Source organism: Varanus komodoensis, unplaced genomic scaffold (genome assembly GCF_004798865.1).
Source record: "Varanus komodoensis strain SLA01 unplaced genomic scaffold, ASM479886v1 scaffold29_1, whole genome shotgun sequence".
Lineage (NCBI taxonomy): Eukaryota > Metazoa > Chordata > Lepidosauria > Squamata > Varanidae > Varanus > Varanus komodoensis.
The window spans coordinates 7737375-7754784 of record NW_025335759.1 but is presented as its reverse complement, the minus strand read 5'-3'; the positions used below and the strand labels follow the sequence as shown (position 1 = coordinate 7754784).

Genomic DNA, 17410 nt, shown 5'->3' with positions numbered 1-17410 from the left:
TGAGTAAAGAATGGAACAACAGTGCAATATTCCCAGGTGTAGATTGCCTTGGCACAACTCTTCCATCTTCTTAAAGAAGTGTGGATATTATTATTGCATTGCATTTATGCCCTGCCTTCCTTCTTCTTGTGAAGAACCCAAGGTGGATTATAGTTCTCCTCCATTCCATTGTTATCCTCAGAACAACCACCCTGTGAGGTAGGTTAGGCTGAGAGTGAGTGACTGGGCCAAAGTCACGCAGTGAGCTTCACAGCCAAGTGGGGACTAGAACCTGGATCCCCATCGTCCCCAGTCCAGCAGCACTGCGTCACACAGGCTGTCAATACTATGTAGGTTAGCCTATCACCCCATTAGTCCCTCAGTGGGAAAAAGTTTAAATTTCCCCACATTTTAAAACACACACACAAACAGCAATGCTTACATTACAGCACTTAGCATAAATGAAAACACACACCCGTTACTTTTCAGGGCTACCCCATTTTATCATAGTTTTTTTTTTTAAAGTCTACTTTCCAACGTTATTGAAGTAGCTGTATAAAACTGCAGACATTTTAAAAGGCGCTTCAGTGCTATTTAAAGTGATTTGAAAATCTGCTCTGAAAAAGGATTAAAAATAGTCATTCCAGGTAGGATATAACAATATAAACACACACAAAAGTATTCCAGCAATAGAAATGTCGCTCACACCAGATCAATGACTGAGTAGCAGGAGAAGTTGCCAGACAAAAAGCACTCAGGTGCAGTGTTGACCTTGCTGATCCGGGGATGAGGCCCATGGAAGCCCAGTGGGACACCCCCGAGCAGGCAGGCGTAAGCAGTACGGGGGGTGGGGGAACCCCTGGCCTGCAGACCCATTCCAGCTGTGGGTGCTGCCAATCTGGGCTAAGCAAGGGCTCCCTCTATAGGTCCTGCTTCCTACTGAAACCCCAATCCAGGAGTCACTGGGGAGCTTGGGAAGAGGGCAGAATCCTCCCAGTATCTCTGATCATCACTTGCAGGTTAATGGGAGAGAAGTCACACGGAATACAAGTAGCGGCACACCTATCCAGAGAGCGAGATGTTCCAAGGCATGCCTGAGCACCTGGGCCTTCAGCTGGCCAGACCCAAGGGGTAATTTCTCTCTCCCCTGCCTTTGCCAACACCACACTCGTCCCACCACAACCACATACGAGGAGGTGTTTGCCCAGAGGAGATTCCAGTATTACTTGGGTTCAAGAAAAAGACACAGGACCACCCCAACACAGGCCACAGGAGCACAAGAAGATGGTGGCTGTGAAACACCTGAGAAGTAACTAGTATGAAAAAGAAAAGGGTTGAAAGCGAGGTGCTTCTGTGCAGCATTGAACATTGGCTCCAGCAAGCCAGGACAGCTTTTGCTCTGGTTTCCATGATGAGCTGCCCAATCCTTCATTCTGCAGCTGTCACCACAAAGTCTGTGAATACAAGTTGGCAGCATTTGCTCTCTAAGGGGAAATTCCACCCAGACCTTAAGTGACAGCAGCCTTCCTGGCCAGCTCCTTTTCAGTTCCAAGAGACCCTGTGAGTGAGAACGTTCTCATGGAACAGTCCGGAAAGGAACACCACTTTTTATTCTCCATGCCAGTGTAAAGAAGCAGAGAAATTGGCTCATTTTTGATCATCTGTCTGTAATCCTGAAGAAAAAAGAACCCCATCTAGGGAGCCTGGGTTTCAGCAGCAAGTCCACCCTGAGTTTGCTAGCAGGCCGAGATTCTGAGCAGCTACTGGATAAGGGAGGGAGCTCCTTGCCACTCTCCTCCCAAGTTGGGAGAGAACAGAGGTTGCCTCAAAGCACCTTAAGTGAGAAAGAGGACATCTCAAGTCTAGAGGCTGGACCTCTGCAGAGGACTGTCCGGAACAACGGCGTCACCAACCCCTTCCAGAAGTTCATCCCATTTATCGAAATCTTCTTTCAGCTCTAGGGAAGAGGAGAAAGGGAATGCATTTTTATTTGTTCAAAGCATTTCTATTCTGCTCCCAGCCAAAGAGGAACAGCTTCTGTTCTAGACTCTGCCTGTGGGCTTGTAATCTAAAAAGACACAATAAATAAGGAAAAAGGGATTGGTACAGAAGAGGGGGAGTTACGTTGCCTGTGCTTCCTGTCTCCCCCAGTACTGATACCTAGAATGGGTGCTTCCAGCAGGGCTCGGGTGCAAGCATGAGGAAGGTTGCAGGTGGAGCCTAGCAACACTTCTGCACCCCACCAGACAGCGATGCGTCTTTAAAATCTGCTTCCAGCTCTCTGAAGCCATCGCTTCCCCCAGGTCCAGACAGGGCCCCGGAACAGCTTGGGGATATAGACTTACGGAGATGTTTCTGCAGGAAGGCAAGAGCAGCCTGGTTGGTGAGGTTGAGGCCTTTGTAGGGATCGATGGTGCCTCTGGTTTTGAAGACTTTATTCACAAGATTCCCCGCAAGGAAGGTGAAATCAGTCTGACTCTGGTGAACGGTACCCCTGCGAACATACAAGGATTTCAAAATGACCGAAAAGCCCTGGTTAGGAACAGACCCAAACAAAAAAGCTGGTGCCTCACCTGGGCCCAGCATGGAGCATCCTGCACCGGCCTTCCCCAACCTGGTATCCCAGCTAGCTTGGCCAATGCCCAGGCGTGAAGTGGGGGGCAGCCCACACAGCTGAAGTTCACAACACAACAAACTATAGGTTCTTTTCCGGGACTGTTTGAGGTTAACAACCATAGTGAAACCACAGTGCAGGGTTATAATGACGACCCACAATTCAGCAACAATTCATAATACAACAACAACCCACACTCAACTTGTACTCTGAGTAGTCATCATGTGCAAAGCAGAACTGTTTTTTCCCTTCTCCGTTCATTCTTCACCTCAGCATCTCACCTATTTTCACTCGGCTTCCTTTACTTTATGTATCATGAAGAACGGATTAAAAGTCCCAGAAGGGAGTGTGTCTGATTTTTTAGTCTATAGATAACCCCTATTTCTTTACACATGTGCGCACATACACGTGCACACACACGCTACTATTTTGACAAGCATTGTTTGAACAAACACGCACTTACAAAATGGTTATAATCTTGGTCTCGCTGCTTGTGGTGGCAATCTTTTTCATTTTGGCCACACTTTCTGCTGTCTGGAATGCTTCTGTGTTGACAAAAAGCACTGGCTTGGTCACTTTCGGATACAGCGAGTTCTCCAGTGGGAACATCCAGGCATCAAGAGCAACAGCACATCTGCAGTGAGGTGGAAGGCAACATGTGCAATTCAGCAGGTAGCCAAGGTTTTGGATTCCCCCCCCCCCCGGCTGGCACGCTGAAGTCTTTGAGACAGCTGGGCTCTGTGTGTTTGGAGACCCCTCAGAACCACCTCTGGAATATACTCACTTAAACTGGGCTTCTTTAACAAGGGCCAGAATGGATGTGGCTCCGCCAAAGGAGTGGCCCATGACGGCAGCTTTGGTTAGATCCACATTATCCTGCATAGAGATTAAGAAGGAAGCTCAAAAGAAGGCAATTCCCAGATTTTAGTCTTAAACATGTGGATGCAGGACCTCAAGCCAGGGACTAAATCTGGGCATGTCCTCTTTGCCTACCCTTTTTCTTTGCGTACTGACTGTCCAGGGAAATATTAAAAAAGACATAAGCTAGTGCCAAAATAACACCCACACTAGCACCAGGTGAATGTTCCTTAATATTCCTTAAATATTCCACAAATAGGGTGCTACAACCCAGAATCATTCCTTCCAGCATGCAGAAGGGTTCTTTTGCAACTCAAACGATGCAGAAAGGACTCCCTCCAGTTTGGACACTTCCAGATGGGGGTGTAGATTCAAGTCTTTTCTCTGGCACAAATTACGCAAGTCAACCTCAGTTCTCCATCTGTTAAATGGTGAACTACTTCAAATGGCTGTGAAAACAAAACCTTAGGCCTGGCACAGAAATCATTAGCAGCAGTATTTACGATTAAAGCAGTATGCCAAAAAAACTGCTCTCCTCCATCAGAGACTGCATCCTATCAAGAGTCGGAAGAGTGAATTAGCTCAGTGCAATTTACCTTCAGAACAGAGAGATCAAAGTCGGTTTGTAAGAGGTTGGCAACTGCCTTGCCGTTGTTGATGCTCCGGATCAGCTTGAGCCCTCGAATGCACTCGTTGGCTCTTTGATGGAGCTGCAGCAAGAAGGAGGCCTGGCATGAATCCTTCCATTGACAGTAAACAGGGTGAAGCCGTACCGTGCCCTCTTCGCATGAAAACAGAGTGGAATGAGAAATGGAGGCTCCTTGGTGAAGTCCAGGGCATTCTGCACTGGACATTTTGCTGCCCGAGACAAGGACACAGTGGCACATTCCCTATTCCATACACCTAAGCCCACCTCAGCACTGGCAGCAAAAAAGGCTCCTCCACCACTGCAAGCCAGTTTTATCCAGCAAGGAAGGGGTGCACAGGAGTGGCGAGGGAGAAGACAGGCAATAGGTTGGCCTGGTACGCTAAAGGACCCAGGCTTGATCTCCAGGTTCTCCAGGCAGGGCTGGCAAAACTCCTGACTGAAACTCTGGAAGACTGTTGCTGGTCAGCCACCAGGACCCGGGGTCCGGAATGATAGAGGGCTGTTTCCAAGGTTCCTCCTGAAGATCATAAATCTATTTCTTGCCTCCATTCTTCCTCTGGGAGTGGCCTTCAGAAGCAGGGGGGCAGACAAACTGCTCTCTCTACCAAGCTGGGGCCCTTGTTCATGGGTGCCCCAACAGCTTTGCACCCTTGTCCCCAAGCACAGAGCTGTACTTGCCTCCCAAAGAATAAAAAGGGCTCGAAGCACAGCACCCAAAGTTTCCCTGGAGGGAAGGCAAAGCACTCAGTGGGGTCTCCCAGACACTGGGCACTAGGGCAGCCCCATCTGCACTGCTTTCTTCTTCTTGGTCAAGGAAGAAGATGGAGGAGTGGTAAGATTGCAAAATAATTCTCAGGACCAGTTTTAAAGATTGATCTATGCTGGAAAAGTCGTCTAATTTTAAAAAAAAATCAAAGTAGCTTCCGAAGCCAAACTGATGCAGAACAAAATACAAACAAGAGAAAAACACCTGCATACTTGCTCCAGTTTTCTGGCAAGGGTTGGTGGCACCAGAGTCCAGGCACAAATAGTTTTGGATTGTGTTGCTTTTAATGTAATTGTGAACCACTTGAAATTTAGATAATTAAAAGAAACATATCAATATTTTAAAACTTTTTTAAAGATATTTTACAGGCCTTTCTAGAAGCAACCCTATAGCTTAGGAGGGATGGAGAAATATTCCACATCCATGGGGACATTACTATAAAGGCCCAGCCTCTAGCAGTTGTGCTTTTAGCTCCACCTAGTGGTGGAATGTTTACAGATTAATGTTTTAATCCTTTCCTTCTTGGGTTCTTCAAGAAGAAGTGGGTGGGAAACTGTCTGAAGTGCCCTTGATAGAGAGCGGTATGATAAAACAATGGAAAAAAGCATCAAACAGCACTTTTGACTCATGTATTTATACCTTGATAACAACACTGCCTTTGCAACAAGTTCAAACTGCTCACACAGAAAGCTACTAAAACCCACTTGAAGCAGCTACTAGAGGACTACAATTTTCGCGTGCCTGTGGAAGGATGTCAGATGGCATCTTGACCTTGTGTCCTGCTTTGCTCCATTTAAAAAAAAACCAAAACCAACAACAATTATCAAGAGTATACCTGTGGGTTTCGGAAGCGAAACTCTTTCTCCTTTGGTGCTCCTCGATAGGTGAGCCATTGTTCCTGAACCTGAGCCTCTGGGAAGTCTGGTGCTTCGGGATTCAGCTTGCAAAAGTAAGTGGCAGAGGCAGAATGATCTCTGAAAAGAACAAGTTTGCTGAGTGCTGGCTTCTGGCAGAATCAGGCAGGAAGGCAGAGAAGTCAGTGCAGCTCCTGAATCCTGGTCAAGCCCCACCAGGAGCCAAACTATTAGTTTCCTGTTGCTATGTGCCAACAAGTCATCTCTGACCTGGGGCAACCCTATGAATAAGGGCCCTTTAAAATGTCGTGTCCTTCACAGCCCAGCTCAGCTCTTGTACATTCCAGGTTGCAGCTTCCTTTAGTCATTTCGTCTTCCTTTCTCTTCTAGCTTCAACTTTCTCTAGCATCATGGTCTTAAAATTAGTATTACTCCTCGACCCGGAGCTTTCTTTGGAAGCTCAGGTGACAGCGGTAGCGAGGAACGCCTTCCTTCAGCTTCGGCTGATTAATCAGCTGCGCCCCTACCTGGAGTACGACTGCCTGGCAACGGTGACACGCGCTGGTGACTTCCCGCCTAGACTTCTGTAACGCGCTTTACGTGGGGCTTCCCCTGAAGACAGTCCGAACACTTCAATTGGTGCAAAATAGAGCTGCCAGGTTGCTGACGGGGATGGGGCGTTATGCTCACATGACTCCAGTCCTCCGTCAGCTTCACTGGCTTCCCATTGAAGCCCGGGCCCAATTCAAGGTGTTGATTATGGCCTATAAAGCCCTAAATGGCTTGGGTCCTGGCTACCTGAACGAGCGCTTACGTCCGTATATGCCCGACCGCCCTTTGAGATCTGCGGGAGAGTCCCTTCTCCGGGAACCCTCCATGAAAGAAATTAGGAGAGTAAGTACCCGGAGGAGGGCTTTCTCTGCGGTGGCGCCCAACCTATGGAATTCACTCCCCAAAGAGGTCCGCCTGGCACCGTCGTTACTGGTTTTTCGACGCCAGGTAAAGACCTTTTTATTTAAACATCATTTCAATTGTTAAAACATATGATCTGGCCAGGGCAACTTCTTCTTCCTTCTCTTTCTCCCCCTATATTTTTATTTTATACTGATAATTTTAATTTTATATTTGTAAATCAATGTATTTTTTGTATTTTTATATTTAATGGTAATTTATTATGTACTATTGTATTTCAATGTATTTTATCATGTTGTAAGCCGCCCCGAGGTTTCGGCAAGGGGCGGCATAGAAATGTTATAATAATAATAATAATAATAATAATAATAATAGGTTTGTAAATCCCACTGAAATAATTAGACCACGTGTTTTCCCTTGCTACTTCACACATCTGGAAATCTGTCCCAGAATTCCTATATGACACAGCTTCTCCAAGAGAGGCAAACTCATCACATGCGGAAGGAAGAAGAAGGAAGCCGTGGTTTCATACTTGCTAGCTCCCTGCATGTCATGTGAGGGGTAGCAGAGAGATGGTGGTTCATGTTTGAATTTGGGCTTTCCTAATTTCATATTTTCAAACCAACATGTAAACCAAAATGGTTATCTTTTGCAATTCACACATCTCCAGATTATGCAATGGAGGTTTTCAGTTAAAACAATTCATAGAGTAATCCACATTATCTGTGGATTTTTACAAACATTATTTATGCTGGCAAAACTCCATACATACATACTTGCATTTGGAAAAATGCTCACAAATATGTGTACAAGTTTTCATGCAAACCCAGAAAAAATTCTCAAAGTTCAGGATGAACTAAAAAATAAGAAACTGAGAAAGGGAGAAATTGACAGATTCATCTATTCCCAACAACGAACAATTAGCCTCTGAGGATGGTGGTGATTGGCACAGTGAGTCACTGTTCTTCCTGAATTTTGCATTAGGGCAGAGCCAGGAGAGAAAATGCATTCCAGAATTGGCAGCAAGCAGAAGGGTGAGCGAGGCTATGCCTTTGTGAGTTACATAAGAAAGCAAGCAAGCAAAGCAGAAGCAACCATGCTGGCCATCAAACATTACAAAAGCCACTTCCTCAGGGAAGAAGTTGCAAAAACCAGGTGGAACAAAGCGAGAGGAAAGGGAAAGAAAGAAAAATCTGCCGCGATCTGTCTGCATGATCAGAGCTCCAGAAGGAATGGGAGAGGAGGGGGCAGCAAACATTCCAATTAGGCTCTAGCAGGACATGGGGCAGTTATATGTGGGACCCACAGCTCGCCCTGTGACAACTGGAGCAAGAAGCAAGAGATGATGGATCCCCCAATTTCTAAAAACATATTTATCAGTTGTTACTCCCGCCTATGTCAGTCTCCAAACACTCTGGGGGCCAGGGGACACTCAGTGGGTGCAACCACAAAATGGCTGCCAGGTCAACTTCCCATTCATGGGGGATGCGGCTTGTCACAAACCATCCTATGGGAACCAGCCTTTTAACAATCTCCTGGTTCTCGCTGCTGTAATTGCAGGAATAAGTGCTTGGAAATTGTGCTTGCACGCCTTAGAACACTCAGTTAACTTCCTGTGCACATGGAGGGGGAAACGTGCTGACCAAAGCCCTTTTTAGAAATACACAAATGGACCCAGAGTCTTAAGGGTCTGAGTCTCTCTCACCGGTGCTCAAGTGCCATCACCAAGAACCCCCGTGAAGCCATTTCGATGCAGACGGCAGAATACACAGTCCTGAAAGTTGAAGAACAAAGGAGGGAATAAGGCAGAGTAAAATGTAATGTGATACTAAGATACCACCATCACCACCACTAATACAACTCCCACCATTCCTGAGTACTGGCCATGCTGCCTGGGGCTGATGGGGCCTGGGAGTCCACAGCATCTTGGGGCCACAGGTCGGGGAAGGCGCATTTAAAACCTGTTTAAATGTCTCACTGTGAGCATGACCTGCATTTTGGGGGATTAAGCAGAAGATGACAGCAGATACTAATAGCACTTAGCAGCAGCCATGACCAGCTATCCAGAATGACTGGTGTCTAATCCATGACATCTAATCTAAGATATGTTCAGGTTTGTGTAGACTAAGCCATTTTAGTAGATATTTATCCCTTGGAGCTTTCGAAAGAGCTTACTACGATCTGAGGGCTGGATGGCAGACTGAATTGCTCACACGACTTAGACATTTTCACCTTTAAGGCATCTGTCAAGGCCATGACACAGCAACTTGTGCCACAGAAATGTTCTCAGCCTGGGGCATTCTGAACGTGTTGGACCACAACTCCCAGAATCCTAAGCACCCTGGGAGATTCTGGGAATTGTGGTCCAACACAACCAGGGGGGTTCAATGTCTGGAAAGGTTACTTTAACAGGACCAATGTATGTGAATACTGCGCACCTTCCTTCTCCAGCCAGGTGCCCTCCTGATGTTTGAGACTACAATTCCTTGCACCCCTTGCCATTGGCCACCTTAACAGTCATCATCAGCTTGTCCAAATTGTTTCCATATATCCATTCCATTTGAACAAAAGTAGAAAATGTCATTACACACAGATCCAAAAGGCAAGTCTTCTGGAAAAGCAAGGTGTTTAAGCAACAGTTTGGGACTCTTACCGAAAAGCTCCTAATCCGTGGGAGAATATGATCAGAGGATACTTGTGACTACTCAGTCTAAACGGTGCATCCCAACTCACGGGTATTTTACACGAACCTGTAGAAACGAAGTGATGCATATTAGAGGACCGAGGCTGCCGTGTCAGAGGCCTTCCCTGCTTATGAGGTTGCGACCGCATTCAAGAAGCCATCTGCTTTCTCATCTGTCTTAGTGGCTTCTTAGAGGTGAGGATCATCTCCTATTCCAAGGCATCGCCCCTTCGCATGTGGCCTGATCTACACCGCCTGCAGTCCAGTACACATTTCTGCTGCTTGCGCATGTTTCCAGACCCTAAGGCAAAGCAACCGACACACATCTTACCGAAAGTCACACTGAGCAGAGGGGCACACCACCTCCGGTTCATGTTCATGTAGTCGGCCAACCCACAATAATACTCGTAGCGGGGGATCCAGGAGGGCTGCTCGGCTCCATCGCAAGGGGTGCAGGGGTAAAACAAGCGGAAGAAGAGGCCCTGAGGGAGAGAAACGCAGGCTGCGATGGACGCTCCAGCACACGCTTTGGACGACCAGGCCCGTTCTCCCAGCTGCCAGGATGTCCCTGCTGAGGACCTGCGTGATGCCATGTCTCTCACACCATTCTCTCAAGTCCTCCCTTAAAGCCCACCTTTTCCGCGGAGTCTCTGCATCCGACTCTGACTCAGCCAGTGACGAAACCCAAACACATGCCATGGAAACAAGCGCATCCCCTTTCACCCTCAGCCTCCCTTGCCCTCCACTCACTCTGTAGCAAAATGGTGGACTGCAAACTGACAGTTCACAGCCAACCAAGAAACCTCAACTCCCAGGGCCTTGTTGGCCCACTCAAGACTAGAAAAGAACAAAGCTAACCTGATTCTCAGCTATACACCTCAGTTCTACCTTCTGCAGGATCAAGATGCACAAAGCTCAAGGCTTCACCGCATTCTTTGACACAGTGAACAGGCAGCAGGGCAGAACTTCCCAAAAGGGGAACAAAGACCCTCTTTCCTCACCGGCCTTTATTCCCCAGCTCTACTGATGCTCAGTTGACCCACGGGGCGATGGCCCATCTCCCAATCCTTGGGACCAACCATTTACTCCAGGTGTTGGTTGTGAACCAGTCCTTGATGTTACCTTCTGCCCCTGAGGCCCTAAGTTTTGATAACTCCCAAATACATCACAAAGGGAGGAGGATGCCTCCCAGAACCGTGGGAGCCAGATTTCTGCCGTGCGGCACCTGGATTTAAAGCATTTAATCTGTTACAGAGTTAACCTTTCCCTTGCTCCCCGTGGAACAAGGAGCAGGTTCATGTTCATGTTACAGCCACCGTCATTTGTTATCAGAAGCCTTGAGAAACATTTGCACTTCTGCTCAGTACCACAGCACCCCCTTGTGGTTGTGTGTTGGGATGCAAAGAAAAGCCAAGAAGGAAAATTCCCAGCCGAGGCAGTTTTGTGTTAAGGATACGCTCTTCCTCCTACAGAGAAAATGGTAGAAGCCATCTTGGTCAAGTGCCAGGTTAAACACCTTGTGTGGGGCTCCAAGGAATCCTTTTGTATATACTTCCTCCACTGCCGTTCCTTCCTGTATTTGCCAATTTATCATCACCATCACATTTCATTTACATCCTGTCTTTTTCCCTCTGGTGAGGAACTTAGAGGAACTCCATTTTGTCCTCACAACAATCCTGTGAGGCAGATTAGGTTGAGAGTGACCCGGCGCCCTCCAGATCTGTTGGACTACAAATCCCATCATCCCCAGGCAGCACAACCAATAGTCAGAAATACTAGGAGTTGTGCTCCAAAACTTCAGAAGGGCATCAGGTTGGGGAGTAAGAGGATGCCAATGTAGCCCTTTCTATCTGATATGGGGCAGGAAGATGGCTAGGTAACTCCTTCCTGAAAGAAGTTAATACACAGTGCAGCTGCTTTGAAATAAGAAAGGAGACCATTACTCTCCAGCTCCCTCTGCTTCGCTTATGCCGTGGCCATGACCCGCATCAAAAGCAAGCACAGCCAAGCATCTGCCAAGGAATGCATGGCAGCAGGGGCCTGACAACAGATGTCCCCGGAATTGCTTCTCTTTGTCAGTTTTGCAGCCCGTTTGTTCACCAGCCTCGCCCTGCAGCCCCCATGTTGGTGGTGGGCAAGAGCAGCCGAAGCAAGGCCTGCTTTCTCGCTGGTGCACTGCCCATCAATCAGGGAAGCAAGTGGTACCCATGGAGGTGATGGGCCAGAGCAGCTGTGCCAATGGCGATGGAAGGGAAATGCGTGGAGGCCGGGCCTGCTGGGTTTGCCTTGCCTGAGAGCCAGGACTGCTCCGGCCCCAATCCAAATTGGCCCCCTTTCCCATGGCTGCTTTTGTAAAACTAAAGACCAAGCAGAGATAGCAGTCTGAGACATTCCACCCTGCCTGTGGCTGAATTCACAGAAATGCTTCCCTTACATGCCCTCACGACCCTAAAGATCTGTGGGAGAGGCTTTGCTCTGAGAGCCCTCTTCAAAGAAGATAAAAAGAACAACTACCCGGAGCAGGGCCTTCTCTGCGGTGGCACCCAGGTATGGAATGTGTTTCCTGGAGAGGTGCGCCTGGCGCCGAGTCTATATTCTTTTCGGCACCACGTTAAAACCTTTTTAATAGCTATTTTAAAAATCAATTTTATCATTAACAGTTGCTTTTTTGTTTTTGTATAAATTTACTGTTACTGTTTTATTGTTTTAATTCTATGTTGTAAGCCGTCCCGAGATGCCGAGGCATGAAGGGACGGCATTTAAGAGTTTTAAATAATAAATACTTAAAACCCACCAGAATCAGTGAGACTGGGGAAAACATGCAGTTTTTGGTGCTGTAATGAAAACCCCATTTCCAACAGGGGTTCAAGTCAGCTCAGCATTTCAGCTTGCCGCACGGCCCGCATCTGAGCAGAGGCCTCTGAGCTGCCCCTCCACTGCAGTCAGCTCCTAGCCATCACCAAGGATGTGACTGACAAAATCCACCGTTTTGCTTGAGATTTTTGTTGCTCTTGTTCAGGGAATGGGGCAAACGCATCTTACAAGCAGCTGCATGGCAGTGACATTTCTCCGCCAAAATTAAGTAACCTGATTTCAGCTGGGTTGTAGCAAGAACTTCCCAATCCTTCTCAGCTCATGGAAGGTATCCAGCCAACAGCACGTGGCTATGGAGGCTCACCTCACCCTGGTCAAGACCCGGCGGAGCGATGAAGCCAGGGGGGATATTGCTTCCGCTCTGTTAGAACGGTGGTTTGATCTTCAGGCTTCACTTGCCAGCTTAGTGCCTGACTGAGGTCCTGCCCTACTGGAAGAACTTTAGCTTAGACAACTTACAGGAGAGGCTAAATGGGGCTTTAGGTTTGAGTCTGCAGCCTTTTCTCAAAGGGTTTCTCTGCCGTTCAAACACTGTAGCCTAGTTCCAAGGCTTCTCCAAAAGTTAGTTTGTCTGCTTCCTTTCATATTATGCATTTCATTAACTCTTCCCCCCGCTATAAACTTTACTATCCAAAGTTTATGTGCACTGTGTTCTCAAGCAATTCTCAGTATTAAATTCAGTGGCTTCTGCTTTAGTCATGGTACAGTTTAGGGTTTTATACTGGAAGGCTGGAAAGAAAAGTTGACCCTTATTTCTCTGCTCTTAGGATATATCCAAAAGTGTCCATATTTTTTTTTGGTGGGGGGAACAAGACTGGCAGTCTACCAGGTGGTCTGCTTGCCTTGCATGGAGTTGGGAGTTCGGCAGTAACTTGCTGCAACTCCCGTCATTCACATTCAAAATCCACGCTATTAAAAAGCTCCCCCATTGGTTTGTGCATTCAGAATCCCTATACAAGGCAGAAGTGCAGGGTGTGCAGGTTTTGGTTGTTGTTTTGTCCTGATCAGTTGTCAACCACCTCTTGATCGCAGCCAGATTGTTCATTTTGATCTCTGCCCCAGAAAGAGCCACTGCTGACAGTGAGTCACCATAAAAAGGATCACCTAATGAAACATCACACTGGGTTGCTCTTCCCCGTTTTCTGCTTTAACAGACATAACAAGTTACTATAAAATAGGCGCCCTCCCCCATTACACCATCCTTTTATTCCTCACCCACGCCCAAAACACCGCACACACCCTGGGCCCCTCCACCCCTCGTGCCAACTCCTTGTGCTAGAGAGCCAGTGTGGTGCAGTGGTTAAGAGCATGGGACTGGGACTCAGAGGATCCAGGTTCTAGTCCCCGCTCGGCCATGGAGCCAACTGGGTGACTTTGGGCCAGTCACAGACTCTCGGCCCAGCCTACCTCACAGGGTGGTTGTTGTGGGGATGAGATGGAGGAGGAGTATGATGTAAGCTGCCTTGAGCCCTTTGTAGGAAAAAGGCAGGATAGAAATCGAAAAATAAATAAATAAATAAATAACTCCCCCTGGCATTCTGTCAGGCTGGGCTGGGGGGGTGTGACCCCTCCGCTGCAGTCCTTAGGCAGGTACTCCAGGGGAAAACAAACTGGTCCCCCACTATCACCACCACGATCACAAGCTGACATTTAGGCTTGCCAATATTTTCCCCCTTCCCCTGTGTATGTGTGTGTGTGTGTGTGTGTGTATGCGTGTATGCGTGGGTCAGGAGAGGGTCATGAAGATCTTCTGCTAAGCTGGCTTCCGTGATCCCTATTTTGACTGCCATTAACAGCTCGGTCAAAGTGCCCAAGCAACTGTTTGTTTGTTTGTTAAAGCCCTTTTTGTGCCAATAACAACAACAGAAGTACACCCCACTTAAAGTATTTTTTTTTTAAATGCAGCCACAATTGAACAAGTGTCAGGATTTGATGCCTCATCTGGGGTAACAGTCAGGGAATAACCCCAGGTATTGCCCACAAGAAGCTCCCAATTCTCCCTGCACATTTTTGGTTTCTCTTGACAACTGTCAACAGACAAACTGTCAAGAGAAATCAAAGGAATGAAGGAACCTTGCACAAAAAGAGGTGGGGGAGGGCAGACTGAGATGTCCCCCCTACTAAGATCTTCCCAGATTCCAGTTAGGCTGCTTGTTAGAGCGTATTTCCACCTCTCTCCAAGCCTCTAAGTGCTCAGGAAAATGCCAAAGTGTATCTTCCCCCTTCTTCTAGAGAAATATTTGTTACTGAAACATTTCCTCTTTTAGGATGATTCGTAAGTGGCCATTCTACATAAACTACAAGCAAGTTTCTTCTTCCAGGAAAACATGCTCATGCGGCAGCAAACTTGCTTACTACCAGGAAACTCAGCTGAATTCAGCAGGACTTGACTTCTGCGTCAGCCTACACAAGACTGGGTGAATATTTACCTCGCAGCAAGTCCCACTGAGTGCACAGCAGAACAATCAACAAGGCTGCTTTCAACAGTTGTTTCCCTGCATTCAAGACTTCATAAGTCAGTCATGTGCACACAAGCAGCAGCAGGAGGAACCGGAGCAGGAAAAACACAACGCTGAGAAAGGGCAAACAGAACAACCAAGCTGCTAGAATAGCCGCTTTAGAAGGAAATATTGCAGTGTTGGGGGCTTCCAAGGGGGCAAGAAGGAGAGGACATGAGCAAGATTCATACAATTATGCTTGGGGTGGAGAATTTGGAGAGAAGTTTCTTCCCACCACTGTGCTCATACTCTAGGTCCTGGCTGTGCCATTCATGAGGTTGGAGTACTTTTTCCATGCCCTGCACAGTGAAAGCACGGAATCCATGACCATACGACACAGGGACACTTACATACACATGGCCACATCTCATGACCAACAATAGTATTTCCAGTATGTATTATCATCAGTTATTATTTTTTCTATTCCACTGTCTTTTCCCTCTTGCAAGGAACCCAAGACAGTTGCATGGCTCAATGGGGATTAGAATCCAGATCTCCCAAGTCTCCAGGCCAAGATGCCACATTAGCTCTCATCCAAAGCATCTACACTTATTCTCTCAGTAACTCTTCCCAGAAGCCCTGAAAACTCAGCTAGTTTCACAACCCACCTTCAGAGCAATCTTGCAAGGGAAATCAGAAAGCTCACATGCCAGCGGCAGGTTAGTGGAATGTGCAAGTAACCATGGTGCCTCTTCATGCCACAGCATCTTGTATTGTCTGAACTCGGAGAGGCTGGACCGGTGGGACAGTTTGTTAACCACAAGTCATGGGTTCCGGGCAGTCTGTGAACTGTCAAGGTGCCCCTGCTGTGTTTGGATGCTATGGCAACTCTGGTGACGATTATTAGGGAAACGGTCCAGCACACGGTGGGGGGGGGGAGGGTGGCAAGCCGCTGCGGCTTTTGAACCGCCCTTGTTTCATGGCTACTGAGTCCATGGCCATTTGGGCCATTTAGGCCAGTACTGCTGACAGCAACTTGGCTCCCGTGTTTCAGGCAGGACTCTTTCCTAGCCCTAACCAGAGACACCAGGGATAGAATCATGCTCCCCCACCAAGCTCTGGCCTCACCTGCTTGAGGTATACACCTTTTATACCAGGCTCTGGCCCAGGGATCGGAGGTGCTACTTGAAGCAACAATGCAGTAGATCTGGCCAGCTGAAAGGCCACTCGAGTTTGCATCCCAGAAAGTTACTCTACCTCTGCAGCAAACCTCCTTGACTGTATGGGGGCAGGGATACGACAGGCACTATCAAGCATCTTCTGGGGCGCTTCTAGGAACATGGGAACCTGCCATGTACAGAATCCAACCCCTTGCCCACCTAGCCAAGGTGTGTTAGCGCCGACTACTAACAGCCCTTCACATTTCCAGGCAGTGTCCTCCCACTTTTTCGCGGAGATGCGATTGGTCAAGCCGGCTCGATTGTCGGAACGTGGCCCTTCTCCAGATTCTCAGTGGATGGCTGAGCAGAGTCCTGCCGTGAGCAGTGACCTCGAGGCAGACCAGGCTGCTGGGCCACACCTGCGGGACCCTCGGAGCCCACTCTTGAACCTGGTGGCGGACTAGCAGCCACCTGACGGGGGGGGGTACACGTGCCTAAAGCGGCAGGCCCAGCTGACTGCCAGAGGCAGAAATGCCTAGAGGCGTGACTCTGATGAGCAAGGACTTACCCGTGAGCAAGACTACTCCCGAGCAAGCCCTTGCTCAAGCGGCACAGGCCGCCTGCAGCTCTGCTCTGGGCGGCACTCTGAGCGCTTCCGCTTCACAGCCGCAGACTCGGAGCGCTGAAGCATCACTTGCCGCTGCCTGCGGTCTCGGTTTCACACGACCACGCAGCCCCCGCTCCTTCACGCGCACCTTGGACTGCCTCCGGACTTTGCCTTTGGAGCGGCTCCAGCTACGTCCCCGGAGCAATGTGCGCGCGCCACGGCAGACAGGGCAGACGCCCCGACGAGACGCCGCCCGCCCTGCCCGCATCGCCGCGGCTGCTCCAGCAGATCCCGGAACAGATCGCAACCCGCGTTTCGCCCGCGCAGCTTCCTCGGGCTCTCCCCTCCGCCGAGCCAGGACGTACCTTCTGCGTCTGGCCCACCATCACGTCCGTGCAGCCGACGGGGTACGAGCCCGTCCCGTGCGGCAGCTCCAAGGACTGGGTCACCCCCATACTCTCCGGCGGGCCTCGCGCGGCCGCTCGCCCAGGCTTTCGTGGAAGGAGCCCGCCGCACTTCCTCCTCCGGAGCGTGCGGTGGCTCACGCAGCGGCCGCGAGCGCCGCTCCGCACGCCATTGGCTGCCGCGCGCGATCCCCGTTCTTACGTGGGCGGAGCTTGCGGGGAAAGGGAGGAAATCCGAGCTGCCGGGGCGCGGGCGCGGGCGCTGGCGGGGGGCGAGCGCGCTCTGACTCTCCGGCACGTCGCGGGAGATCTGCAGGAGGTCCGAGGATTCTTGATCCCCGAAGCTGACCTGCTGAAATCAGTATTTGTTTGCTTGCTGGCCATCAGATCTTCACAAAGCAAGTCTTTTTCAGTGCAGTGTGTCGCTAGCAATAGAAAGATCACACATTCACGCAGACTTCCCACTGAATAAACTTACAGGTCTGGATTGCCAGCTGGAACAAATAAACGTACACGTGTCTGAATAAAAATTTATAAAATCACCGGTGGACTTGCCAGGCACAAGCCTCCTTTAAGACTTCCCTTGCAGCCACCACTGCAGACTAAAGCAGG

The 17410-nt window shown here is 48.8% G+C and overlaps 1 protein-coding gene across 1 annotated transcript; it reads right to left on the bottom strand.

Annotated features, from left to right (window-relative positions):
* Window positions 1-461: 461 nt before the first annotated feature.
* PAFAH2 (platelet activating factor acetylhydrolase 2) lies at window positions 462-16902 on the bottom strand. The gene is made up of 10 exons (XM_044435143.1): window positions 16760-16902; window positions 9647-9797; window positions 9286-9382; window positions 8338-8406; window positions 5702-5840; window positions 4048-4161; window positions 3378-3469; window positions 3057-3227; window positions 2325-2473; window positions 462-1936 (listed from the first exon to the last, which is right to left on the bottom strand). Exons 1-10 carry the CDS (start codon window positions 16847-16849, stop codon window positions 1842-1844), a joined length of 1167 nt encoding a protein of 388 aa, XP_044291078.1. The 5' UTR covers window positions 16850-16902; the 3' UTR covers window positions 462-1841.
* Window positions 16903-17410: the final 508 nt, after the last annotated feature.